The sequence below is a fragment of the Gossypium raimondii genome, chromosome 1, assembly GCF_025698545.1.
Source record: "Gossypium raimondii isolate GPD5lz chromosome 1, ASM2569854v1, whole genome shotgun sequence".
Lineage (NCBI taxonomy): Eukaryota > Viridiplantae > Streptophyta > Magnoliopsida > Malvales > Malvaceae > Gossypium > Gossypium raimondii.
The window spans coordinates 4,542,484-4,569,416 of NC_068565.1; the positions used below are offsets into that span (position 1 = coordinate 4,542,484).

General features: G+C 33.6%; 2 protein-coding genes and 1 long non-coding RNA gene across 9 annotated transcripts in view; 1 reads left to right on the plus strand and 2 right to left on the minus strand.

Moving 5' to 3' along the window:
- The window catches only part of LOC105777093 (gamma-glutamyl hydrolase 2), a 58,362-nt gene that overhangs the window by 22,834 nt on the left and 8,595 nt on the right, over positions 1-26,933 (minus strand). The window contains exon 3 of one of the 6 annotated variants that reach the window (XM_052630330.1): positions 9,736-10,067. The exons of the other annotated variants lie outside the window; for them this stretch is intronic. Within the exon in view, the coding sequence (XP_052486290.1) occupies positions 9,877-10,067 (191 nt within the window). The 3' untranslated portion in view covers positions 9,736-9,876. Of the gene's footprint in view, positions 1-9,735; positions 10,068-26,933 lie in introns of those variants that run through there. 6 annotated transcript variants of the gene reach the window in all.
- LOC105786671 (uncharacterized) lies at positions 7,365-7,822 on the minus strand. Its single transcript, XR_008195795.1, has 2 exons — positions 7,787-7,822; positions 7,365-7,711 (listed from the first exon to the last, which is right to left on the minus strand). It is a non-coding gene; the product is annotated as an uncharacterized LOC105786671 (long non-coding RNA).
- LOC105777125 (gamma-glutamyl hydrolase 2) lies at positions 21,219-26,613 on the plus strand. 2 transcript variants are annotated; one of them, XM_012600196.2, is made up of 10 exons: positions 21,222-21,741; positions 22,315-22,401; positions 22,591-22,680; positions 23,282-23,376; positions 24,355-24,415; positions 25,005-25,094; positions 25,206-25,268; positions 25,537-25,625; positions 26,180-26,272; positions 26,370-26,613. In XM_012600196.2, the coding sequence occupies exons 1-10, from the start codon at positions 21,319-21,321 to the stop codon at positions 26,419-26,421; spliced, it is 1,143 nt and encodes a 380-aa protein (XP_012455650.1). In that variant the 5' UTR covers positions 21,222-21,318; the 3' UTR covers positions 26,422-26,613. The 2 variants fall into 2 exon arrangements, with proteins under 2 accessions (XP_052486303.1, XP_012455650.1); XM_052630343.1 differs by lacking the exons at positions 23,282-23,376; positions 24,355-24,415 and having other exon boundaries at positions 21,219-21,741.

Sequence of the window (26,933 nt, forward strand, 5' to 3'; positions counted from 1 at the left end):
TTCGGCAGCCAAGCAAACAAGCAAAAAAGAAAAAAAAAATTTGAGAAAAAAAAAGAGAGCAAAAACAGTAACAAAAAAGGGGCACCGCCGCCGTCGTGCTCGCGCCACTGTACCCACCATCGCACTCGCACTGCCCCGATACCTAGCAAGACAACCAAGAGGCAAGAAAAAAGAAAAAAAACAAGCAAAAAGAAAAAAAAAGAAGAAAAAAAAGAGCAAAGAAGAAAAAAAGAAAAAGGGGGAAAGGGAAGACCACCGTGCGCGCCACCGTCGGCCGCCGGTGGGAAGTAGGTCGCCGTCGACGAGAGCAACAAGAGGGGGTTGATCGGGGAAGAAAGAAAGGAAGAAAAAGAAGAAAGAAAGAAGAAAAAAGAAAGGAGAAAGAAAGAAGAAAATGGGAAGAAGAAAGAAGAAAAAAGAAAAAGGAAAAAGAAAACAATTTTTTTAAAATCGGGCCGACCCGACCCGAATCTGGCTCGACCCGACTGACCCGTGACCAGACCCGGAAGTAGTTAGCAGGCCCAACAGTAGCAGATCAGCCCCCCAAAAAAACAAAACAAAATAGCAGCAGCAAAAAAACAGCAGTAAAAAAATAGCAGGCCTTTCCAGCAGCCCAAGCGCAGGCCCAATTGCAGCAGCCAACCAGCAGGCCTCCAGGCCAGCACGCACCAGCCCAGCAGGCCCAAGAGAAGCAGGCCAGAAAAAGAGAAAAAAAAAGAGAAGGAAAAAAGAGAAAAAAAAAAGAGAAAAAGGAAAAAAGAAAAAAGGTTCAATTTGTGTAACCCGTTCGACGTAGCTCGTGTTTCGGGATCTTTTCGGTAATTTCGTTTATTTCACTTTTAATTTCATGCTCGTATTTTTATGTTATTTAGTTTTAATATTATTAGCATTTTATGCATTTTATGCATTTTTAATTTAATTTAATTCCATTCTATTTTAATTTTATTTTAAATAATTTTAATAAATAAGGCAACGAATCAGTTTAACATAAAATCGTTGATTTCATCGCTACGTTGGGTGAATATCACTGGTTTGCGTTAAACTCGATACGTCCTTTTAAAAACCAAAAGTATTCAAAAAATTTCATGTTTTCGAAAAAATTCCTGTGTTTCGAAATTTTCGTGTCTTCAAATATTTTTCTCGTGTTTCAAAAAATATTCGTGTTTTCAAAAATAAGGCAACGATTCGATTTGACACTAATTCGTTGATTTCATTGCTATGTTGAGTGAATATCACCGGTTCGTGTTAATACGATACATGCTTAATAAAAATAAAAAAATTTGTGTAATAAAAAAAAATCTTTCCGTGGTTTCAAAAATAATCGTGTTTTCACAAAATAAAAATAAAAAAGATTCCGTTCTTCAAAATTCTAATGTTTTCAAAAAATTCTATTTTTAAAAAATTTTCGTGTTTTCAAAAAAAATAAATATAATTGTTTCAAAAATCTTTGTGTTTAAAAAGAAAAATCTCGTATTTCAATCGGATCACGATTAAATATTAAATTGAACTCGTATTTTTGAAAATTAAGACAACATGCGTTTAACGAGATACCAATTTTGGGCGTCGCGAGGGTGCTAATACCTTCCTTGCGCGTAACCGACTCCCGAACTCGAATTTTCTCTGGATTTTTAGACCTAAAATTACCTCTTTTTTAGAAAAGTTTAAAAATAATTTTTTCTTCTAAAAAGAGAATTTTGTAGGTGTCCGATCACACCTAAAGAAAAGATCGATGGCGACTCCTTTTTTAAAAAAATCGAGATTCTGTTTTCAAATTTGCAATAATTACTTCGACTAGCGCACGTGCCCAAATTTTTTGGTCGCTACATAGAAAATTACCAAAATGCCCCTATATTTTTGTATTTCTGTAAATTTAGCCTGGTAAGTTCGTGTAACCTGAATTATATTCTTAAATGCTTGAAATATATGTTATTGATGTGAATATGATTTAATTGTTCATTGTATGAAAATTGATGAAACATTGATATATTTGATAAAAAAGGGAAGAAATCCCGGTTGAATGAAAGGAAAATTCGATGGATCTTTAAAAAGGAATTGAGTGTAAAAAGGATCTAGCCCGGACGGGTGATCTTATCCTGATATAGCCCTCCTGAAGAATATGTGTAAAATGGATTTAGCCCGGATGGGTAATCCGAATTAGGGTCTCAATTTAGCCTGGACCTGTAATTCAGATCCAAGCTCATTAGAGTAAATTGTCGTTGTAGGGGATTTAGCCTGGACTGGTAATCCCAACAATACTCTTTGAGTTTATATTACAAGGAATTTAGCCTGGACTGGTAATCCCGTTTTAAGGATGAGGTTCGCAGGAGTGTGCTCTCTGAAATAGAAATGTACGCACATGAAGAATATGAATTGACGAATAAGACCATAATTAGGTTATGGCACTATGAACGTAAGACCATGGTTGGACCATAGCAGTGTTTATATGTAAGACCATAGGTGGGCTATGGCATTCTGACGATAAGACCATAACTGGGTTATGGCACTACGAATTGTAAAGGATGAATTGACGGCAAATTACCCAAGTAAACCGAGGTTCAGCATTCGTTGCGAACTTTCGTGTTTACTATCTGTTTAGATCAATCTTTTGCAACGAAGATATATTAAAGATGGAGGAGGGTATTGAACCTGAAATCCGGTTTTTAGACAAGACCAAGATCTGTAGCTTTGACAAATAGGCTAAAGAGAATGGAATAACACCTTTGAAGTTGTTTTGGTCCAAAAACAACCTTCGAAGTTCAGTTAATGATCCCAACCATGATGGGATTTCTCCACTGAAGGAGTTGTTACCAAAGCTTAAATATTTTAGCAGATGCAAATTGGATAACTGGACAGGTAATCTGCCGTAGAAACTATATTACCTGTCCAGTTATCCAATTTGCATCGGCTGGAATATTTAAGCTTTGGTAACAACTCCAATTTCCCAAGTGAGGTGGAAGGGTGCCTACGAGTCCCAACCCAGTAAGGTTTAGAGCTGTGACTCTACGGTGCTTGGATCCACAACTTACACCAAACCAATTGCAAACAGGGGCAGAGGTTGACCAATTAGTTGTCAAGACATTTTTAGGATCATGAATAACATGATCTTTTAATGCTAGAAGAGCTGATTGATCTGTAAGTATGGTGGTTAATAAAAAAAATGGAAGATGATAAGAAGAGCTAAGTTGAGGAAAGTATTCCCCATTTGAATTTGGGTGTTTATCAAGCTACCAACAAAGAGTACAGAACTGAGATTGGTAGACAGATAATTGAATGACCACACAACTTCTTTTACATAATATGTGTGTATATATAAAGGGAGTTTATATTGCAATTTCTTCTTGCAAGAATGCAAATGCTTTTAATGTGATTTACGTATAAACTATGGAATTTATTATAGGATGTGATAATATAATTATGTAATTATTGCTTAAGAAACTTAATTTCTAAATTTCTTTTATTCTTAAGAAAATTACAGTATTAAACTTTACATAGAAAAACTAAATAGTATTGTAATTAAATTGCACTTGTACAAATGTTACAACTTTTTATTAAATTATTTTAGATTATTGAAATTATTAGAGAACATGATAAAATGATATATCAAATACTAAAGTATATATAGAGTGACAACTTAACAGTCACTTCGAAGAATATACACAACCCTACCGCTTGCTTAACTAGCGGCATCTAAACACTAATAAATTTTTGTTTCTATTGAATAAAAAAAAATTGAATAAAAAGATATAGGTAAACTACCAAAATAGTCACTTTTGTTTGGCTCAGGTTACATTTTAGTCACTTATGTTTGAAATGTTACGTTTTAGTCACTTATGTTATCACGTTGTAACATTTTAGTCATTGAGCCGTTAGTTTACATTGCGTGTAACGATGGCGATGTGTACGTTAAATCATCATTTCAAACAAAATTCTAGGTTAATTTATACAATCGATCTCCATATTTTTTTCGTTTGGAGCAATTTAATTTTTTTCTTTTATGTTTTTATAACTTTCTTTCTTTTTCATTCTCTTATGCTTCTCCTTTTGTTTTCCTCCCTTCTCCATTTCTTTCAACGTAGTTTTTCTATGTTTTATTTTTTTGAACAATTTAATTTTTTCGAGTGAGGCGAGCTTGTGTACTAGTTACAAATGGAAAGCATAGAAAAACTATGTTAAAAGAAATGAAGAATGAGGAAAATAGAGGGCGAAGCATAAGAGAATGGAAAAAAAAAGTTAAAAGAACATAAAAGAAAATTTATAAATTGTTGAAAATAAAAAAATATAGGGACCAATTGTAGAATTTAACCTAAAATTTTTGTTTGAAATGATAATTTAACGTGCCACATCAACTTACCGTTACACCATTGTCGACAATTAACGACTCAGTGACTAAAATGTTACAACACGATAACGTAAGTGACTAAAACGTAACATTTCAAACATAAGTGACTAAAATGTAACATAAGGCAAACAAAAGTGACTATTTTGGTAGTTTACCCAAAAGATATTGACTAAAAATTAAAACAAACCATGAAATTTCTTTAAGGTTGAAAGATTTTATTTAATTTTTTTTTTGGAATAATATTTTTTTTGGTCTTTTATTTATTTTTATTATTTTAATCCTTAAATTTACGTTATTTGTTAAATTACCCCAAAATGGATGGAAAAGTTAACTTTTATTAATTTTGCTGATGTGGCATACATATGGATTGTCACGCTAATGCCAAGTTAGCAATTAATTATTTTTTAAATTTAAAAATAAAATTATTAAATTATTTTAAAAATTATTAAATTTTTAGAATATGTAAAAGTATAATTAATTGCTAACGTGACAATCCACATGTATGTCACATCAACAAAATTAACAAATACTAACTTTTCATCTATTTTAAGTGATTTGATAAATAATACAAGTTCAAGAGTTAAAAGAGATGAATAATTAAATAGAGAGCTAAAATATAAAGTCTTTCCACTTTGTCGATTTAGAAGTGATTGTAAAATTTATATTATTTAAATAGAAAATAATCTTCTAGTTATTAATTAAAATATAATTTATTTAATTCATTTAATTAATTAAATTAATTTTCAATTAAATATTTTCTCAATCCAATTTTAATTTCACATAAAGAATGACTAATTAATTTTAATTAAATATTTAATTTTTTATACCGGATAAGTAATGACTAATTAATTTAATCTCAATTTTAAACTTTAATTATTTAATTATAATTAATTAAATAATAATTTTAAAAATCTTAAAGTAATTTCAAGTCATTTCCATTCATTTTGTTCATTTCTATCCATTTAATTTTACATACAATTTATTTTTATTTCAACGAGCTAACTATTTAGTAACTGTAAAATACAATGTAGAGATCAATATGGAAATATAAATTTTAAATTTTAAATATTTTTGTTATATAAATTTTTATTTGAAGTATGAAACGTTATTTTCTTAGCAAAGAGACTAGTGTTGGGAACATATCCACGCACTAATTTTTCATGACGGTTCTATAAAAATAGTCACTCAATTATTATCATATTTCTATTTTGGTCACTCGAGTTTAAAATTTTTATTTTAGTCACTAATGTTATCAAAATTTAATATTTTGGTCATTCTTCCATTAAATCACTAATAGTGGTCCTTTTTATTGGAATCATAACAAATTTAACCCTCCAATATTTATAGATTCCATCAATTTAGCCCTAAATCTAAAAATTCAACATTTATATTAATATTGATAGATTCTATAAATATTAATAAATCATTTTAATGAATTTTATATTTTGAAATTATTGTAATTTTAATCTAGTTTAGCTAACTCGAGTGTTAATTTTTGAAACTGATAAAATTTCTAAATGTTACTATTGATGAATAATTGATGAAATTAGTATTACTTGATTAGAATTTTCTACTTAGATATGAAAAGGATTAATTATCAATTATCAATTCCAAATAAAAAATTATTGATATTTTCTATTATGAAAACCCATTCTCAATGTGTTGCATCGTTGAACAAGTAATTTTTACTTCTATTGTGGCAAATTCAACGGAGGGAGTTATCTTCTTATTTCTACCATAAAAAGTTTCTCAATATATTTCATTGGGTGAAAATTTTGAGTTAGATAATTAGAGTGCTTCAAAATCTCATGGCAATCAACAAATTATGTGAACGTGTGTGAAAATAGGAAGGATATTAGTCTTAAGCAAACAAAAGTTTAGATGACAATTCCCATGATACTCGTTGGATAATTTGGTCATCTTTTTTATGGAATGTAAACTTTTCTAAATGATAAGGAAAGGAAAGGAAAGGAAAGCTTGGGCAATTCAATTTAAGTAGTTCACCTCTAATTACCTATCTCCACTACTTTAGTATACTTCAATCAATAATTTCCCAAATTACTATAAGAATTAATACCTTTCAAGGAGAAGGTATAACATTTACAACAACACTGTCTTTTTCTTAAAGGCTTAGATATAACCTTTCCCTCTAGCTTTTATAGTTGTTATATAGTCGTTGGGAAGTCATGTCTCAAGACAATTTATCAATTGTCTCTAGACACACTGCACAATATCTCAAGACAAGCAGCTCTTATCAATCGATACAAGCCAGTATGAACTTGTATAAGTTAGTATTGACTGAAACGAGCTGAAACATACTGGAATGGTCGAAACGCATCAAAATCTTAACCATAATGGAATCTATACTACTTCAGATTGGTTGAAGACCAGAAAGATACATATCGAGTGTGTTAAATGTTGATGTCCCTTTTATGTACTGTTTTATATTTTTGTTCTTTTAATAAGATTTGTTTGGCTTATAAAAATTATTTTTATTAAAATAAAATAACTGAAAACCTTATGCAAAGACTGAAAAAAGAGATCAAAATTTGGTATGTTTTGATATTGGACATTTAATAATTTGTACCTATATTCTTAAAAAAAAAATTGTACCAATACAATTTCATAAAATTAGTACAAATGATCATCAAAATTCAGCATAACTTTTTTGAACCTAAATATATTGCTAATTGATATAATTGGGAACGGTTATGCAGTTGATAATAATCTTTTTGGACTTCGTTTAATATATGATTTATGCAAGTAATATTGGCAACTCAAGTTTCGGCATGTCCTACGAGAACATAATACACTGACAGATTGCATGAACAAAGATGTTCTTAGTAATTTTAATAGGTTAACAACTTTTGAAGACCCAGCTGGTCATGCTCAATCTTTGTTAGAAAAAGATGTTCATCGAGCAATGATTAATATAGATTCCCATTAACCTAATTGTAGCTAATTCCTTGAACTTGTTTCTTTTTTTAAAAAAATGCACAAAATGCAGAAATAACTATTAATAAACTTTATAGGAAAACAGAGCATCTGTATAAATATTTATCAAAGATATTGCTAGAAAGCAAAGCTTATGTTTATTTTAGTCAATTTAACAATGGCCTCTTCATCGAACGCGTTGCATATCCCTTGATAACTTTACTTTGATCTTCTTTAACTTTGTAACAACCTCTTTCATATGAAGCCTCTCATTTGGTAACTCTGCAGAACATTCTAAGCCAACTTGCAAAATGGATAAGGCACAATTCTTGACTTTTAAATGTTCCCTTCCAATGGTGCTCAACAACTTGGGATCTACAACTTGATTTAGCGAAGATGATATCGACTCTATCACCCAACTCTTCAAGCTTCTTTCTCCTTCAAACATTTCATCTGTGGGCTATTTTCTTGTGATAATTTCCATCAAAAGAATACCAAAGCTATACACATCACCTTTTGTCGAAACAATTCCTTCCATTCCATATTCTGTGTATGAATATAAAGACAACATTATTAATATTCAAAGATATCTTGATAATGAAAAATTCGTATAAAATATCCGAAACATTATATGCTTGCATGTTATAATTGAACTGGGATTTAATCTAGTTGCTTCCTTAAAAAGTCACATTTAATATGTTTGAAACTCAAATCTTAACATATATGATCCCTTTTGCTATGCACATGCTACGCTTATATTGAAAATGGAAAAATAAACATGGAGTTTGATTAGAAGGATCACCTGGTGCCATATATCCAAATGTTGCCATTGTCATGGTTTGTATCATTGAAACCTCTTCACGTAAGAGTTTCGCGATGCCAAAATCACTCAAATGCGCAACCATATCTTCATCTAATAGAACATTGTTGGGTTTCAAATCACAGTGAACCACGGGTGTTGCATTACCTTGGTGGAGATATTCCAATGCAGATGCAACATCTATCATTATGTTCAACCTTTGTAGGATATCCAAATATTGGTTGTTGGAATACAACCATTTATCAAGACTCCCACTAGGCATGAACTCAAGCACCAACGCTTTGAAATTAAGATCATTAGAGCAACTGCTTATTACTTTGACTAAATTTCTGTGACGAGTGTTGCGGAGAACATCACATTCAACATCAAAGCTCTTAAAAGCTCCTTCTAACTCTAACTTGAAGACCTTCACCGAAATTACCGTCCCATCCTGGAGAGTCCCTTGGAATACTGAACCATAACTTCCATTACCAAGCAACCTATTATCACTGAATCCATCAGTAGCTTGACGAAGCTCGTGGTATGAAAACCGTCTCCACGTTCCTAAAGGTATCATGTCTTCTTGAGTTGGCAATTTGTCTTTCCTCCTGTATTGCAAGATAATGATTATCAGAGCCACAATCAAAATTGTGGAGGCAATTGGCAGAGCTACATATATTATGAGCTTAGTTTTTGCCTTGGAATTTCTAAGAGATCTAGTTTTGCAGTTTGGAACATGAAGTCGAGCTGCACCACACAAGGCTTCATTCCCCTTAAATGATTCGATTGTGTAGTTTCCAAATGATCCTCCATCAGGAATTTCTCCTTCAAGTCTATTAAAAGAGACATTGAAATATTTGAGATAACGGAGTTTCACTAAGGATTTGGGAATCTCTCCAGATAGATTATTTCTTGACAACTCCAAGAATTCCAAACTCAACAATTCATCAAAAGACTCAGGAATAGAACCCATGATTCTATTATTGGATAAGGAAAAATGAGTGAGGTCCTTGAGATCTGCAACTCCAGTTGGGATATCACTTGAGAACTGATTGTTCGACAAATCCAAACTAGTCAAAACTTTCCATTTTCCAATGTCAATTGGCAGTGAACCACTCAGAGAATTTGAAGACGAGTATAGGATGAGGAGATAGTTAAGCCTTGTCAACGTTGAAGGTATTGAAGAGGAAAACATATTGGAGTCTAGAAATAGTTGCCTTTATGAATTGAGATCACCTAAGCAAGTAGGTATTGGCCCAGACATTTTGTTATTGGTCAAGAACAAGAAAGCCAATTTGTTTAGATGACATAACTCAGATGGGATGGATCCCTCTAACTTATTGTCCTTAAGAGAAAGTCATTGCAACTCTTCCAATCCTCCAACTGTAGTAGGAATCTGTCCTATCAATTTATTGCCTCCTAGCTCAAGGTTTATCAAGTGACTTAAGTTTCCAATTTCACTGGGGATGCTACCCCTGATGTTGCATGCAGAAGCAGAGAACTCTTCAAGAGAACTTGAGAGATTTCCTACCACTCTTGGAAGTTCACCACTAATAAATGAGTTGATGTCGAAAAAAAGGTTCTTCAAGACTCTACAGTTTGTCAAAGAAAAGAGAAAGCTCATTCCTGAGGAAGTTAAATTATTACTCGCCAGGTTGAGAATATTTAAATTTCTTAGATTGCCCAGATTATCCGGAATGGACCCTGAAAAGTAATTACTAGACATGTCAAGAAGAGTAAGCTGAGAGGCATTGGAAATATACATTGGGATCGAGCGGGCAAGGTGATTGAAATCAAGATACAATTACTCCATGTTTGGAAGGAAAAGGCCCATGTTTGATGGAAGATGGCCAGAGAGCTGATTTGTATCCAAAGAAATCATCCTTAGAGTTGAAATATTGAACAGTTGTGGAGGAATAGAACCAGCAATATTGTTAAATGCTAAATTCAACCAATTTAGATTGTTTAGGTTGCCAATCTCATGTGGTATTATACCTGCCATAAATTTTATCAAACAAAAATATTAGACAAATATGGAACATTTGCTTGTATTTTGTTCTTCTAAGAACATAAAAATAACTCAATTATGATTTTATTAGAGTTTTGTGTGGCCTCAACTGGGAAAGAATGGACTTAAAAGAAAAGAAATATACTATTTGCAATGACACGAAAAAAAATTATAACTATTGTAACATAATCAAAATACAGAAAGCCGTTGAACAAAATTAAACCTATCATTAAAAGTTGGAAATAATTGACCTGTAAAATTGCCATGGGAACAATCAAACAGCCTGAGAAGAGTTAAATTCACAATTTGTTTAGGAATTTCACCTGCAATTATAAAATTCACTTGTCAAATTCAAAATTCATCTCTTAGTAAAGATTATAAGATAATAAATGCTTAATAACTTACTTAGCTTTCCAATTTTATATAATAAAGTCATTTTAATTCTCTATTTAATTTTTCACCTTTAAACTTGTAATATTTGTCAAATATACCTCCAAAATGGATCAAAAATCCATGTGCATGTCACGTACTTAGTTTCTTGTTTGTTTATCTTATTTCTTCTCTATCAAAGACCAATATTTATTTTTATTTGGTCCAATCAAAAATATTTTATCATTTCTGTATTCGCAAGTCAATATAGATGGATATTTCAAAACATATATATGTCTCTCTTATTCTCGATTTTCTCAAGCAATTTGGTGGAATACTCGAACGTTCGATTCTTTTTTTTGGTCTTAACTTCAATCTTTATGAATGAAAACAAAAGAAAAGAGTTTCTCATTATGATCTAGGTTTCATTTCTATGGGTTAAAAAAATTAAAATAGTTAGTTGAAAGACCCAACAAAAAGTTGGTTATAGAGGAGTTCAAGGATAGAAATAACCAAAACTCATCTCAGCTACTGTACAAATAGGTGTCGTAACCATTTTTTTGTAAAAAGGTCGTTGACTTGGATTTTGAAAAACGAAAACGAACATGGGAGTCGCCACCAATCCTTTTTATTTAAGTGTGATCGGATCACCTTATAATTTAATCATTTTAATAAAAGTTTTAAATTTACTAAAACGATAATTTTTTTGTCTACAAAATCCAAGAAAAGGGTTCGGGAGTTGGTTATGCATGAGGAAGGATTAGCACCCTCGATGCACCCAAAATTGGCATCTAGTTGATTAATTAGTTTCTTAGTGTCGAAGATTGAAAACTTTAAAGAGATTTAAAATTTGATCCTTTATTGAAATGCTAAAAAAAATTGAGGAAAAGGGCATACTTTACGTTAATCGAGAAAAGAGAATTACGTCCCGTAAGTTAAGACACAATACCACGTACTTTTGAGAATAAGCTCCCTTTTGTTTTTTTTTCTCAAAACATGTTTATTTTAGTTTTTAAAAGGATATTCGGTTATTTGGGTTCAACGCGAGAAGAATCAAGACCCAGTAAGTTAGGATACGACTTCTCGGATTTCCAATTACAGAATATTGCCTTTATTATTTTTTAGAAAAGAACCTCATCTTGAGAAAAATAACATGTCATATCCAATGCGTTAGGACACAACATATCGAATTCTCGAGATAAGCTTTAATTTTGGAATTTCTACGTTTAAATTGAAAAAGGGATATTCAGTTACTTACATTCAACAAGGAGAATTGAAGCCCAGTAAGTTAGGGCACAATCCCCTCGAGAATCTTGGATACCGAGTAGTTGAAAACTTATGGATAAAATGATTTCAATATTTTTCTAAACGGATGTAACGCGATTGAATGGTAACGTATTACGCAAAAGTATAATTTAAAAATAAAATACACGTTAACGAATCATGAATAATAAATAAACACAAACTAACATAGCGATAATAATCTCAATCATACATGTCGAATATCGATATCAATATTTGAAATAAAAACGAGCTAATTAATGCAAACACAAGCCAAGTGTATAAGTTTTGAAATGACTAGAAAAATAAATGGTATGAAAAGAATGGAAATTGTGAATCAATAAAGCATATACATAGAAATTTTAACATAAGTATATACAAAAATTTGAAATAGATTAAAATGGAGTTTAAAATAAAATAAAATAAAATAAATAGTATGCGAAGTAAATTTTAGAGTAAAGGTTCAAAATATTAATATATACATATATTAAAATTTTAAAAAAGTAATACGTATGGGTGGATATAATATGTGGTACTATACGTAAAAGTTGGAGTTAGTGAAGTATATTAAAATAGGATTTTTTTTTAGAACTACATATTTATAGATAAAAAATAGATGTTAGCAAATATATATACAACTATAGTAAAGAAAGGACTGAAAATTAATATGTAATTTGATAAAAACTATGTATCATAAAATAAAACCATTTTAAAGAAATAAATCCCATTGGATTGATATAATAATATGAAATAATGATAATGATATAAAACGTTAAAAATATAAATACGTAATAATAAAAGAGTAAATAAATATAAATAAGTGTAATAATAGTACCAATAATAATAATAGTAACAGTACTAATAACAATAATAATATAAATAAAATAATATTAAACAGTTAATTTTACAAGAAAAAATAAAAATAGATAAAATAGCACTGACAACAGAGAAGGACTAAATTAAGCTTGAAAATAAAAGTTTGAGGCAAATCTAGAAATAAATGAAAAAGGGATCGCGCTGAACACGCGAACAACGGGGAAAGACCAAAATGGGAAATAATCCCAGCTTTCCAGAATGTTGAGTTTTGCGCGGACCAGATTGGAACAAAAAATAAAATGCATGGCCATATTTAAAGGGAACAAAAGATCGATTTGAACTCAATATGGAATACAGGGGACCATTTGCGTAAATTTCCCACGCGTTATAAAACACGCAGATCTGGGACCGGATCGGGGCGGGTCGCGTGCTGGTCGTGCAAAACAGAGCCGTTTCGGCACTGAAACTCCCAGGTGAAACGACGTCATTTCAATAGCACTATAAAAGTTAAAATTTTCCAAAATAGACTCATTTTCTCCTTGTTTCAGAAAAAAAACATTGGGGGTTCTCTCAAGTCCCCTTTCTCCAGCCCTAAACTTCGGCCAAAGTCTGGCCACTATCCACCGTACCGGTCGTCGATCGTCGGCATTAGCGCCGCCGAGCACGGTGGTCGGCGAGGGAAAAAAGTTTTTTTTAATTTTTCAGCCCCCTAGACTCAAATCCAACCACAAAACACCCAAAAACGTAATAAAAAGGGGCTAACAACCCTCTCAACGACGAGTTTTGCCACTAAAGAAGGGACCTTCTGACGATCAAGGCGCGGCGTAACTCCGGTGAGTCCCTTCCCCTTTTTCTTATTTTCGAACAACAAAAAGAAAGAAAGAATAAAAAAAAGGATTGAAATCGAAAATAATCACCTTAAAAAAAACTTTCTATTTTTGATTAATTTTTATATATTTCGAATCAATGTGTGCGTAAAAAATTGTTACAACGAGAATACTTTGGCTTTTATAGCCAAATTACAACCGTTTGATCTTCATCTTTTTGTTTTTTTTTTGCTCTTTATTTTGCTGGATTCTTCTGTTGCTTTGCATTGATTTCTCTCTGCAGGTGTCAGAGGCGTGCGATGCGCGTGGAGGTGACGGGCGGCGATGGCAGTGTCAGAGGTGGCAGAGGCTTGTGGCGCACCTAGGGTTTCTGCCTCTCCCTCTTGCTGAAAATTAGTTTAGGTTTTGGGCCATTTGGGCTTTAAGGTTTTGATTTATTTGGGCTGTAATTGGGTTTGTAATTTAGCTGATAATTTGGATTGTTTGGATTATTTATTTTTTTGGTTTTATTTCTGTTTATTTTTGGGTTTTGGGCTTGGGAAAAAATTGATTATTACAGAGATATTGAAGATGGTAGAGGGAATTGAACCTGAAATCTGGTTTTCAAACAAATACAAGACCTCTAGCTTTGACAAATAGGCTAAAGAGAATGGAATAACACCTTTGAAGTTGTTTTGGTACAAAAACAACCTTCGAAGTTCAGTTAATGATCCCAACCATGATGGGATTTCTCCACTGAAGGTGTTGTTACCAAAGCTTAAATATTTCAGCCGTCGCAAATTGGATAACTAGACAGGTAATCTGCCATAGAAACTATTGTTTGTGACATAAAGAAGAGAAAGGAATGACAAATTTCCCAAGTGAGGTTGAAGGGTGCCTACGAGTCCCAACTGTTAGAGTTATTAATAAAATAGTCAAAGCTATTACTAAGTCAGTTAGCAGTTAAGCTATTACTAAGTCAGTTAGCAGTTAGAAAGTTAGCTGTAATGTCAGTAAGCTTTAGCTTACGTGCTTGTATAAATACATGTGAGGTCTGCATGTTTTAAGTGACCTAATGAAAATAATTCTCTTCTTGATTCTTTCATTTTCTTAGTTTCTTGTAGTTTTACATGGTATCAGATGTAAGTTTTTCCTGGCATTTTTTCTTCTTCTTTCGTTAATCCGCTGTGCAGTCTGCATAGTCAATATGGCCTTCAATTCTTCTGACGGAGCTATTGACAGTCGGTTCTTTTCTACAAAGAGGATTAGTGTTCTTCTTGACGATAATACCTATTTACTGTGGCGTCAGCAGGTTCTCTTGGCTATAAAAGCGCATAAACTTCAAAACTTCTTGGACCCTCAACAAGATCCTCCCACTCAGTTTCTTGCCGATGGTAGTGGTGGTTTTCATGAGAATCCAGAGTTTGCACATTTTGAGCAACAAGATAGTGCATTTGCATTGTGGTTGTTATCTTCTATTAGCCAAACGGTGCTTCCTCATCTTATTGGTATGGATACCAGTGCCAAGATTTGGAATGCAGTTGTTACCTTGTTTGGTAGTAAAACCACCTCTAAACTGATGTCCTATCGAAGAGCTTTGCATTCTCAACGCAATGGCAACTTGAGCATGAATGAGTTCTTGATGAATGTTAAAAGTTGCTGTGATAATCTCGCTAGTTGCGGTGAAGTCATCAGCGAGCATGAGCATGTTACTGCAATACTCAATGGTCTTCTTCCAGAATATAAACCTGTCATCACCATTGTTACAGCAAGTCAAGTGCCCTACACAGTACAAGGTGTAACTTCCATGCTTCTCGATACTGAAGCTCGACAGCAGGTGATGAGTTGTAAAGTCTCCAGTTCTGCAAACTTGGTGTCTTACCAGTCTTCTGAGTCTTCCGATACTACTGGTTCAATACCTGCTTATCGACAGTCATCTGCAACTCGGGGACATCGGTGAGGGCGTTCGTCCAACACGAGGATTCAATGTCAGCTATGTGGGAAAGCTGGTCACCTTGTTGACCGTTGTTACTATCGGCTCACTTGTCCATACACGTCAGCTTAAAATGGACTTGTTGAATTAAAACACCGACAGGTAGTTGAAACCGGCCTGTCCATGTTAGCTCATCCAACCATGCCTTTGATGTTCTGGAATGAAGCCTTTTGCAGTGCCGTGTTTCTGATTAACAGATTACCCTCCCATCCCTTGGGTGATATATCACTATATGAAAAATTGTTTAAAACAAAACCAAATTACTCTTTCCTTCGAACTTTTGGCTGCTTATGCTTTCCTAATCTTATACCTTTCAATAAAACAAAGCTACAGTTTATATCTATTCCTTGTGTCTTTCTCGGCTATTACCCATTGTACAAAGGTTACAAATGTAGAGACCCTATTGGTAGAATCTATATTACTCGTCATGTCACATTTAATGAGGCCATTTTTTCCTACAAAATGCATAGTTCAACAGTCATCCCATCTACTGCTGTTCCACAGGTCAATACAAAACTTCTTGTCCTACATCCTAGCACTGTATCTTGTAATAGCATCCCACCTAATGTTATTTCTACTAATCCCTCTTCAACACCCACTTCACAGTCCACCTATCCTATTTTAGCTCAAACATCACCTGCTTCACCTACGTTATCTAGATCCTCTTCACCTCCACAATTGCAACCCTCCCAATCCGCCCCGATCAACACTCATTCCATGATCACCAGGAGTAAGGTTGGAATTTTCAAGCCAAAGGCTTATTTGAGCACGACATCTTCTTCTCCTAGTGATGTTTCCTCTAACATACATGCAACGATGGCGTTTGAATGCTGGCGAATAGCGGTTCACAGTGAATTGCAAGCTTTGGTTCGTAATAATATGTGGACTCTTTGTTCTCTCCTTGAAAATCGACGAGCAGTCGGGTACAAGTGGCTCTTTAAAATTAAAAGGAAGGCTGATGGGTCCATCGACAGGTACAAAGCAAGATTAGTTGCGAAAGGGTTCTCTCAACATACAGGGCTTGACTTTCATGACACATTTAGTCCACTAGTTCGAGCTTCCACCATTCGCACTATTCTTGCGTTAGCTGTTATGTAGGGGTAGGCAATGCGTCAAGTTGACATCAATAACACCTTTCGTAATGGTGAGCTTACTGAAGAAATATACATAGAGCAACCCTCTGGTTTTGAAGTCTCAGGTGCCTCTGGTCAGCCACTTGTGTGCAAATTGAATACAGCACTCTATGGCTTGCGACAAGCCCCTCGTGCATTCGAGTGTCTACAGGGAATTACCTGCTTCTCATGGTTTATTTCGATGACATTGTGCTCACTGGTAGTAGTGTTCAAGATATAGATGCTGTGGTACATCATCTTCATAACAAATTTGCTCTTAAGGATATGGGAACTCTCAGTTTTTTTTTGAGAATTGATGTCCAACGTACGTCCCAAGGAATGTTGCTCAATCAGAAGAAGTATGTCACTGAGCTTCTTCTCAAAACTGGTATGATCGGGGCAGCTTCTACACCGACACCCATAGTAAGCACTCCCAAGTTAGTTGCTTCAGATGGCAGTCCTCTTTTTCCAAATGTTCATTTGTACCGAAGTACAATGGGTATGCTTCAATATATATGTATTACACAACCCGATTTGTTGTTCTGTGTAAACAAGCTTAGCCAGTACATAAGTTCCCCCAGTGTCACTCATTGGAAAGCTGTCAAACGTGTTTTAAGGTATCTGGCTGGCACCATAGATCATGGTTTGTATTTTGCAGCAGGTCCATTAGAGCTGGTGTGTTACTCTGATACTGACTGGGCCTCATCCATTGAAGATCGACGGTCTACGTCGGGATATGTGGTATACTTAGGATCAAATCCTGTTACCTGGTGCTCAAAGAAACAGTCGGTGGTATCCAGGTCGTCTGCTGAAGCAGAGTATCGTAGCCTAGCCAACTGTGTGTCTGAACTGCTGTGGATTCAACAGCTGCTAAATGAAGTTGGAGTACCTCTGTCTAAGTTGCCAATCGTCTGGTGCGACAATTCTTCTGCAGTTTCAGTAGCTGAAAATCCCACGCATCATTCTAGGATGAAGCATGTGGAAATAAATCACCATTTTGTTCGTGAGAAAGTTCTTGCTGGAATCCTACAGGTCAATTTTGTTCCCTCTGATCAACAGATTACAGATGTCCTCACTAAACCAGTTACTCCTAAGCTGTTTTCATCATTTCGACATGCTCTTCGAGTCTTGACGTTAAGTGAACTTAATGATAAAAAATCAAACATGCTAAGGGAATGTTAGAGTTATTAATAAAATAGTCAAAGCTGTTACTAAGTCAGTTAGCAGTTAAGCTGTTACTAAGTCAGTTAGCAGTTAGAAAGTTAGCTACAACGTTAGTCAGCTTTAGCTTACGTGCTTGTATAAATACATGTGAGGTCTGCATGTTTTAAGTGATCTAATGAAAACAATTCTCTTCTTGATTCTTTCATTTTCTTAGTTTCTTGTAGTTTTACACCAACCCAGTAAGGTCTAGAGCTGTGACTCTACGGTGCTTGGATCCACAACTTACACCAAACCAATAGCAAACGGGGGAAGAGGCTGACCAATTAGTTGTCAAGACATTTTCAGGATCATGATGAATAACATGATCTCTTAGTGCTAGAAGAGTTGATTGATCTGTAAGTATGGTGGTTAATTTCATAGAGAAATTAGTAGGCATAGAAAAATGGAAGATGATAAGAAGAGCTAAGTTGAGGAAAGTATTCCCCATTTGATTTTAGGTGCTTATCGAGCTACCAACAAAGCCAGAACTGAATGTTGTAATTTATTCTTGCAACATTGCAAATTCTTTGAATGTGATTTAGGTAGAAACTATAGAATTTATTATAGGATGTGATAATATGATTATGTAATTATTGCTTAAAAACTTCTTTCTAAATTTCATATAGTTGCACTAGTGCTAAGATTACAACTTTTTTATTAAATTATTCTAGATTAGTGAAATTATTAGACAACGTGATAATTTCTTATCAGATAGGAAGTGACAAGTGAGCAGTCACTTCCAAGAATATAAACAACTCAATCACTCTCTTAACTAACGGTATCAAACACTAATTGTTGTTTCTATTGACTAAAAGAATTTTCAACCAAAAATATGTTGACTTAAAATTAAAATAAACCATCAAATTTCTTAGAACATTCAATGAGGTTGAAAGATTTTATTTTTAATTTTGTTATTTTGGAATAATTTTTTTCTTTATAATTTTACCAAAAATATATTTTAACTTTTTATTTTTTAGTCATTAAATTTACATTGTTTGTCAAATTATCCTAAAATAAATGGAAAAATCAACGTTTGTTAACTTTGCTAATGTGCCACATGTGGATTGTCACGGAATGTCAAGTTAGAAATTAATTCATTTTAAAAATTTAAAATTTAGAAAATATTATTAATTTATTTTAAAATACTAAATTTATTTAAAAAGTATAAAAGTATAAAATTATAAAAATATTTTTATTTTTAAAATTAATTAATTGCTAACGTTGTACATTAACTTTTTCATTCATTTTAGATGATTTGAAAAACAATCTGAGTTTAAAAGTTAAAAGTGATAGAAAATTAAATAAAAGGCTAAAATGAATTTTTTTTAAAAATAAATTTGAAACGCCAAAAAATTCATCATCCTTTTTTTTTTTGTCCTATCAATACACTTAACAACATGCCACCATAATTTTGATTTTCTCTGGTAAGTCTGTATGCCATAGGTTTTTTAGGAAAGCTTTGTTTGTAATTTCATTAGTATCATCATCTAGACTAGAGGTCTCTTTCAGTAGCCTTCTGTAACCACTCCTCACAATATACTCTCTTGTTACCCCCCCCCCATTCCATACCCTATTTTCCTCTCGTGGATGTCTCGCTAGAGGAATTTGCAAGATAGTTTGTACCTCTTCCCCTGTAAACAAAGAGGTAACAAGATCCTCCTTCCTTTGTCTCAGATTAGATTCACTCAGCTCTTCCACCTTAATTATATTGTGATCTCAAACTAACTCCTGGATTTTTTTATCCTTCAACCCAAGGATCCGAGCATCCTGCCACTCTCCAAGCCATTCCATCCTATAGTAGTTGCTTCATCGCCCATACGCTCCTCCAAGTATAAAAAGGATAATTACCTAACTTTGGTTGCATGAACTCGACATTGGGGAATATTTAGCTTTTAAAGTTCTAGCTAATAACGAATCATGATAATTCATTAAACTCCAACCCTGATTTGCAAAGGCTAAATTCATCTTGGATAAATTTTTAAACCTTATTCCCCCATCTTCATTTAGTTCACACAATTTATTCCAATTGCATCAATGAATCCCCCTCTTTCCTTTTTGTTTCTGCCACCAAAATCGATTTATAGCCTGTTCCATGTCATGACATAAAGAATTCAGTGGTAAAAAACAAAACGTAGCATAAGTCGGAATTGATTGCAGTACACTCTTAATAAGAAAACTTCCTTCCCTCCCTAGGGAAGTATTTTAACACACCAATTATTTGTTCGTTTTGCAATCCTATCTTTCAAGCCCTGAAAGGTCCTTCATTTTTACCTCCCCACAACATTCAAGAGCCCCAAAGACTTCTCTGGATCCATCAAACAACGCACCCTTAATAATTGAGCTACTGAGTCCTTTGCATATGTAGAATTATTTGAACTAAAAAATAGTGTTGATTTCTCTAAGTTGATACTTTGCCCTGAATATTCTTCATACTTCTGCAAAATCCTTCTAATCTCATTTGCTCGCTTTTCTGTATCTTCACCAAACAAGATATAGTCATTCGCAAAAAGCAAATGAGTAATCTCAAGACCCTTTCTACATACCTTGACACCTTTTGTTCTCCCCTCCCCTTTCACCATCCTCATCAATGTCAATAACCCCTCTCCACAAATCAAGAATAGATAAGGACTTAGCGGATCCTCTTGTCTAAGGTTATAATCTCCCTAACTTGGACTAGACGTTATGACCATATTAAAAAGGCTACATTAGACTCCAAAATGACTAAACAGACTATTTGACCTTTGAAAATCCTTAACACACAACTAATTTTAAAGAAAATTGGTATTGGTGATCCAAGTTAGATAAAACATTTGTTTATTGGGTTTTCTTACAAAAAAAAACCCTAATTTTTTTCTAACTTTAGAAAAGTCATCACCCTTGAAATTAATTAACATTAAAACATTCATTCAATTAGGCCATCTTTACTTAGATTCTATTTTATTATTGTTGTCATGTTTTAGAAAACTAATTGTTTTGATATTTTGTTTCACAAAATCAAATCTTTAAAATGTAGTGGAAAACTATTATTCATATCATTTTGGAAATCCAACTGCCTTATTGATTTGTTTTTCAAAGCAGTTAATTTGTAACACAATGAAAAATTGGTGATCAATGTCAATTTTACTTAAGCCATATATCATGCAATTATTAGTTATTAAACTTCAGTAATATATGCATGCACAAAATCCCCCTCCCCCAAAAAATAATCAAGCCATAGACTAGAGGAGTTCATGGGCCGGGCCGGGCTCAAAAAAATTTTGGCCTGCCCTAAAATATGCGCTTAAAATTTTATCCAGGTCCAACCTGAGAAAAAATTTTTAAGCTCGGCCCGACTCATTTTTTAATAAACACCAAAAAATTATTTAAAAAATAAAAAGTATTTTAAAATTTTTAAAAATATATATATATTTACTATATTCGGGCCAGGCCGGGCCCGAGCTTGGGCCAAAAAAGTGGTACCCAAGGCCCAATCTATTTTCTAAACCAGCCTTCTTTTTTGTCTAAACTCATATTTTAGATCTATATATTTACTTGAATTCTCTCATATTTCGGGCGGACCGTCCTGACAGGAGCACCTCTAGCTTTTAAGGACTTGATTTTCAATTTTTAACTTTTCCTTTGTTTTTCTTTCGTTCTGTTTATATGTCAGGTCTCCAAGATGCCCTCCTTATTTGGCTCTAACCCTTCATCCTCCGATCCTGCAAACGACACCGTGCCTTCCCCTTCCTCTTCTTGTTCCTCCTCCTCCTCTCCGGACATGTGGAATTACTTTTTTATCCCTATCCTCCTCCACCTCACCAAAAAACTCTCCCTTGCTAAAGCTCAAACCTCAACTGGACTCCTCCTCCCGAGTCAACGCGGCGACGGCTCGGCCGATGATTCACTAATTTCCTTTTCGAGGTGCGCGAATGCTGACCCGAAGCTATATTATCGGCCTGTGATTGGGATACTGAGTCATCCAGTAGGCGGCGCGTCGGGGGGCCGTTCCTACATAGTTGCGTCGTACGTGAAGTTCGTGGAAGCGGCCGGGGGTCGAGTCATTCCTCTTATTTATAATGAGCCGGAAGAGATTCTTTTCCAGGTAATAATCATGATGTTCATTTCCTTGTAAAAATGCTGAATTTTGACTTTGAATATTTGCGTGTGTGTGTGTTTTTTAAAATTCGGTTAAAAAAATGGACAGTCGTGAATCTATTTTTGGAAAGAAAAATTCCTGATTTAGAATCTTAAATAACTTTGATACTGTGAAATTTGATACTGTGAATTTTTAATATTTTGTTTCATAATAAGTTTTTCCTCTTAATTAAATGTAAGAATATAAAAATGCTTGCTATTCCCGCATTTCAAAAAATTCTCTCGTTTTTGTTAAATCATAAAATTAGGATACTACCAGTTGTTGCAATCTCCTTACTGTCTATGCAAAGGATAGAATTTTAGCTTAGTTGCATTTTTGTGGATATTCTTTAGTACCTTAATATTTGAAATGATATTTTGATTGCATATGCATATGCATATGCCTTTCATTCCCTTGCTTTTGATTTGCTACGATTAGACAGTGGTATGATGCTATGATACCCGCTTTAGCATAGTTGTTGCCTTCCTTTGCCAAAAGCCTGTCACCTTGCTAAGTGTCTTCTCCACCTTCGTATTGCAGAAGCTTGAATTGGTTAATGGCGTGCTTTTACCAGGAGGGCGGTCTAAATCCGGCTTGTACTATGATATTGCTGAAAAGATTTTCAAGGTAATTTATATTTATATTTGTTTGTTTCTTGATTTTATGAAATTCACATGAAACTAACAAAAAAATATAGGCAAGAGATTGGTGTTAGCATGCAAGTCTTTTGTTTCTTCAACTTATGCTTCAAATGTTTTTATATTTCCAATTTTCCATGGGTTGCATAGAAAACTTTTATTCTTTGTGTTTTTGCAGAAAGTTATAGAGAAGAACGATAGGGGAGATCATTTCCCGTTATATGCCATTTGTTTGGGTTTTGAACTTTTAACAATGATTATCAGCGAAGTAAGCACCTCACATTATCTGACATTTTTTTCTGTTTCCTTTTTAAAAAAAAAAAAGAAAAAAGAAAAACAATTTAATTTTCTTCAGGCTTTTATCTGTTTATATGGCTTTTTTATATGGCTTTTCTTGATGTAGTTAACTTTTGTTCACTATTGTGGACTTTCTCTACTAATATTCATTCATGCGTCATGGCAGAATGACCAAATGAGACGTTTTTAAATTTCTTGATTTAAGGAACTCTATAATTTCCATTTGTGAGAGATTACTGTTGGCCTAACATGGCTAAATAATGGCAATTCCTGCATGTTCACCGTATTGTGGAAACTGCAGTATTTGATCCGTTAGGATGGCATGGTTACCTTGTTTGTGGCATCCAAACCAATGGTTGACCTTGCTGGAAAACATTTTCTAATGGATTTGAAATCTCAAAATCTTATCTACTGATTCTTTAGAAATCACTTCATTTCAAGTTAGCTTAAATCTACCCATGTCTACTGTATCCAATAACTTATTTTACTTAAGGATTTTCTTTGTTGAATTATAAAAAATTTAACAAAATCTTATTTTAATGAATACATACTTTTTTTCTTCTTGCTGATAGGACAAAAAAATTCTTGAACGATTTTCTGCATTAAATCGGGCCTCTAGTCTCCAATTTGTGGAAAATGTTAATATTGAAGGAACAGTATTTCAAAGGTGCAAAACCTTTATTACCTTTCATGGTACATTAGTATTGTTTGATTTTGGTGCCATTTTTCTATTGATGCTTTTGCTCAGATTTTACATTATTATCCTTGGAGGATTAAGTATTTTATATTTCAAATATGTTTTGCTGGTCAGGCATTAGATGATTTATAGGAAAGTTCACAACAGTTAACGTGTTGAAGTAACGAAAGCCTCTCTGTATGCGCTGCTAATAAGGGAAAGAGTCTTGTAATACATATGCAGTTTATGTTCTGTCAGACTGATCTCTCCATTTCACTATTTGAATAAGAACTTTGTTGCATGAGGATAGAGAAAAGGAAGTCAACTAGTTGCTTGAGATTTCCTGAAGTTGTTCTTCAGGTTAAATGATGACCATAGCATAATATTTGGTGTGAAACTTTGGTACTATGGGCTTACCACTTTTCTTGTTAGCTTTTGCTTGCACCATAGGCACATGGCAATGAATTGGTATGGTAACCAGACTTCACATGAAGCTTTTAGTGTAGACCATAAACAAGTTTAACACTTAAATAGGAAGAGAATAGATGTGTGCTTGTTTAGCTTCCTGATTAGTGTCATTGAATTTGTTCTTAGTTGATTGAGGAGAGTGTAATAAACCCTTCTCTGAACTTCAGAGTTACACCTTTGATAAATAGCAATAGCTGAGCACAGCAATAAACATTAATTGCCTGTTTGCTTTATCATCAAAAGGCTTTATGAATGTTGTAGGTATATCCATTTATAATATCTAACCTTTCAATCAGTAGTAAAAATGAGGTGATTTTAAGCTGATAATTTGTAGTTTGGTCCAAGTTAGTAGCAGAACAATATTGTCATAAACTTTCTACTTAGCCCAACCTGGTTGACATCTTTTATTCGAGAGCTTTTCTTATAGTCAGTGTAATTATATGTTCATTGCTCCAGTCAGTGCCACACTTCTACAGCTTGATAGTTATTCCCTTTTGCCAGATTTCCTCCAAATTTGCTGCAAAAGCTTGGCACAGATCTCCTAGTCATGCAAAACCATTGTGTGAGTTTCATGGCTCCTTTCATTTATATTTTAAATTAGTTGCACGTGTAAGTGTTTGTCTTTTGCTTCTCTAGTATGTCCGCTTTGGATCATTCCTAAAACCTTGAACTGATAATGAAGGATCTAAATTCTGATTTATTCAATGTTTTCATTTTTTTTATCAATTTTTGTTGCCACTGGTTGCCTGTTTCCTCTATTTGGCACTTTTAACAGCTTCCTACTTGTTAGCTTGTGCAGATTATTATTTGAGAGATGAAATGTATTTTAATGCACAGTAAATTGTTCCTGCGTTCTGTTCTCCTAATATGTAATTTGATTTCCTTGAACCTCATTCTTGGTCTCTAAAAGCCTAACTTAGAAGAAAACTCAACAGGCAAGATGTCGTGCTAAGAGTAGAGACCTGTCAAAGAAGAAAAATGCTAATATTTCTTCAGAGTTAAGGATAATATATCCCTATTCAAAAGTTATCTTTCTTTCATGTGCGTATTAAGAGAATCCTTGCCGCCCTCCTTTGTGGCACATTGTCTGTGTTATGTTTCTATGTACAAGCTAATTAGCATTGCCTAAAATCAATGTCTAATTGTAACAGTGGGGCATTTCACCAGAGAAGCTTCAAAATACTCCAAATCTGTCCAGATTCTTCAAGATCTTAACAACAAGCACAGATAAAAATAACAAGGTTCTGAATCTTACCATCCCTATGCCATAGGAAGTGTCTTAACTTGATTTATCTCATTACATTTTATGGCTGCTGTAAATGTCCTTATTTCTATTTAAGTGTTAATAACAGGTATATGTCTCCACTGCACAAGCACATCGCTATCCTGTCACTGCCTTCCAGTGGCATCCAGAGGTACCTCTTTTAGTGCTTTCTGATCATCGTCATGTTTATGCCTCAGTACAGTTTGGCATGGCAATTTTAATTTTTCTTGTTAAATAATAATCATATCAATGACCACTACAAGGAATTGGTGTCCTTTTTTTCCCTATTAACTTCTTTGTGTATCTCTGCTTCTGTTTCTCTTACTCCTTTTAATTTTGTTTGCAAAACTGTAGTGTTATTCTATGATCCACTAATACACTCCATTTCATTATGAATAGTCTGACCATATATTTTGCAGAAAAATGCTTTTGAATCGGGCTTGTCTATGATTCCACACTCAGACGACGCCATTGAAGTGACACAACATGTTGCAAACTTTTTCATCAGGTTAGGAATGTTAAGTAAGGAAGTTATTAATAGTTCTCTATATTCTTACAATTTAGTCAACAACAAACTGAGCGAATGTTATATTCGAGTGAGACACAATCTTGCTCTTCAGCATATTATTTGGGTTTTGGGCAGCTGTTCCTATGTGGATATGCTTTGCTTCGTCCTAGAGCATATGTAAGGAAGAAATGTTTAAAGGAACTTAGATAAATTTTAGGATATAAACAATATAAGAATATAAATAGTTTAGCATGAAAGGAGAAGGAAAGGAAATAGGCAAAATTCATTTTCAGCATGCTATACTACAAGTAGTTTTTCTGGCTGAGAATGAAATGCCCGTGGTTTTATGAATATAAGAAAGAGGAAAGGAAAGAAAATGCGTATTTCTAATTATGTGACAGACTAGAGGTGAGGTATTTGTGTTCGCGGCATAAGAATTTGAGTTCAAACCCTAACATTGTTTCGCCCTACCAAATTATAAAAAATAAATACCATCTCTTTCCTTCGTCTGTTTGGAAGATGAGGTAATTTAACTTTTCTTTTTTCTGGTACAGAGAGGCTAGGAGATCACTGAATAGGCCAGCTGCTCAAAAAGTGCGTGACAGCCTTATTTATAATTACAGGCCCAAGTATTATGGGAAAGCTGGGTAAGCTGATATCAATCCTTTTGAGTTTTGACACTATTAGGACACCATCCTCTTGAATGTAAGCTGATTGACATGGTTGTGAATTTGAATGCTGTAGGAAGGGTTTCGATCAGGTCTACATCTTTACACAACGTCAAGCTCGAAATTGATAGAGTTGCTGCCGTGTACATAGTTAAAGATGTATGTGGTTGGATGTATGTATATTGTTGACGCTGTATTTGCATTGTGATTTGAATCTGATTGCTCTCTTCATTTATATAAGCTACGGACTGGATGCTTGCCAATGAGGTGTATGAGTAGTTATTGTTGATGAACAAAGTTTGCAATGCTTATTCTTATTAGCTCAAATTCTAAAAATGATAATGATTAAATTATAATCTGTTACTTGTGTTATAAATAAGCTTGAATACTTTACCATAGAAATAGGGTTTAAGCTTAAAAATACATTCTTTTGTGTGAGATAAATATAAAAGAACTGGATTTGTATTTGATGCGGTTTATGACATGCTATTGAAAATAAGTGTGAATTACATAAATGTCAATTGACTATTATAATTTTGTTAGATTATTCCAATTTAAAAGTTTCAAAATAATTAAATTTCATTTAATTTATTAAATTTATTATATCCAAAACTGTTATAAATTAGTAACAGTCGAATGG

Bases quoted from the DNA above. Each gene is read 5' to 3' on its own strand.
- LOC105777125 (XM_012600196.2), top strand. From the start codon at position 21,319: ATGCCCTCCTTATTTGGCTCTAACCCTTCATCCTCCGATCCTGCAAAC. The intron at 21,742-22,314 runs GTAATAATCATG...TTCGTATTGCAG, and splicing joins CGGAAGAGATTCTTTTCCAG to AAGCTTGAATTGGTTAATGG. The intron at 23,377-24,354 runs GTGCAAAACCTT...CCCTTTTGCCAG, and splicing joins GAAGGAACAGTATTTCAAAG to ATTTCCTCCAAATTTGCTGC.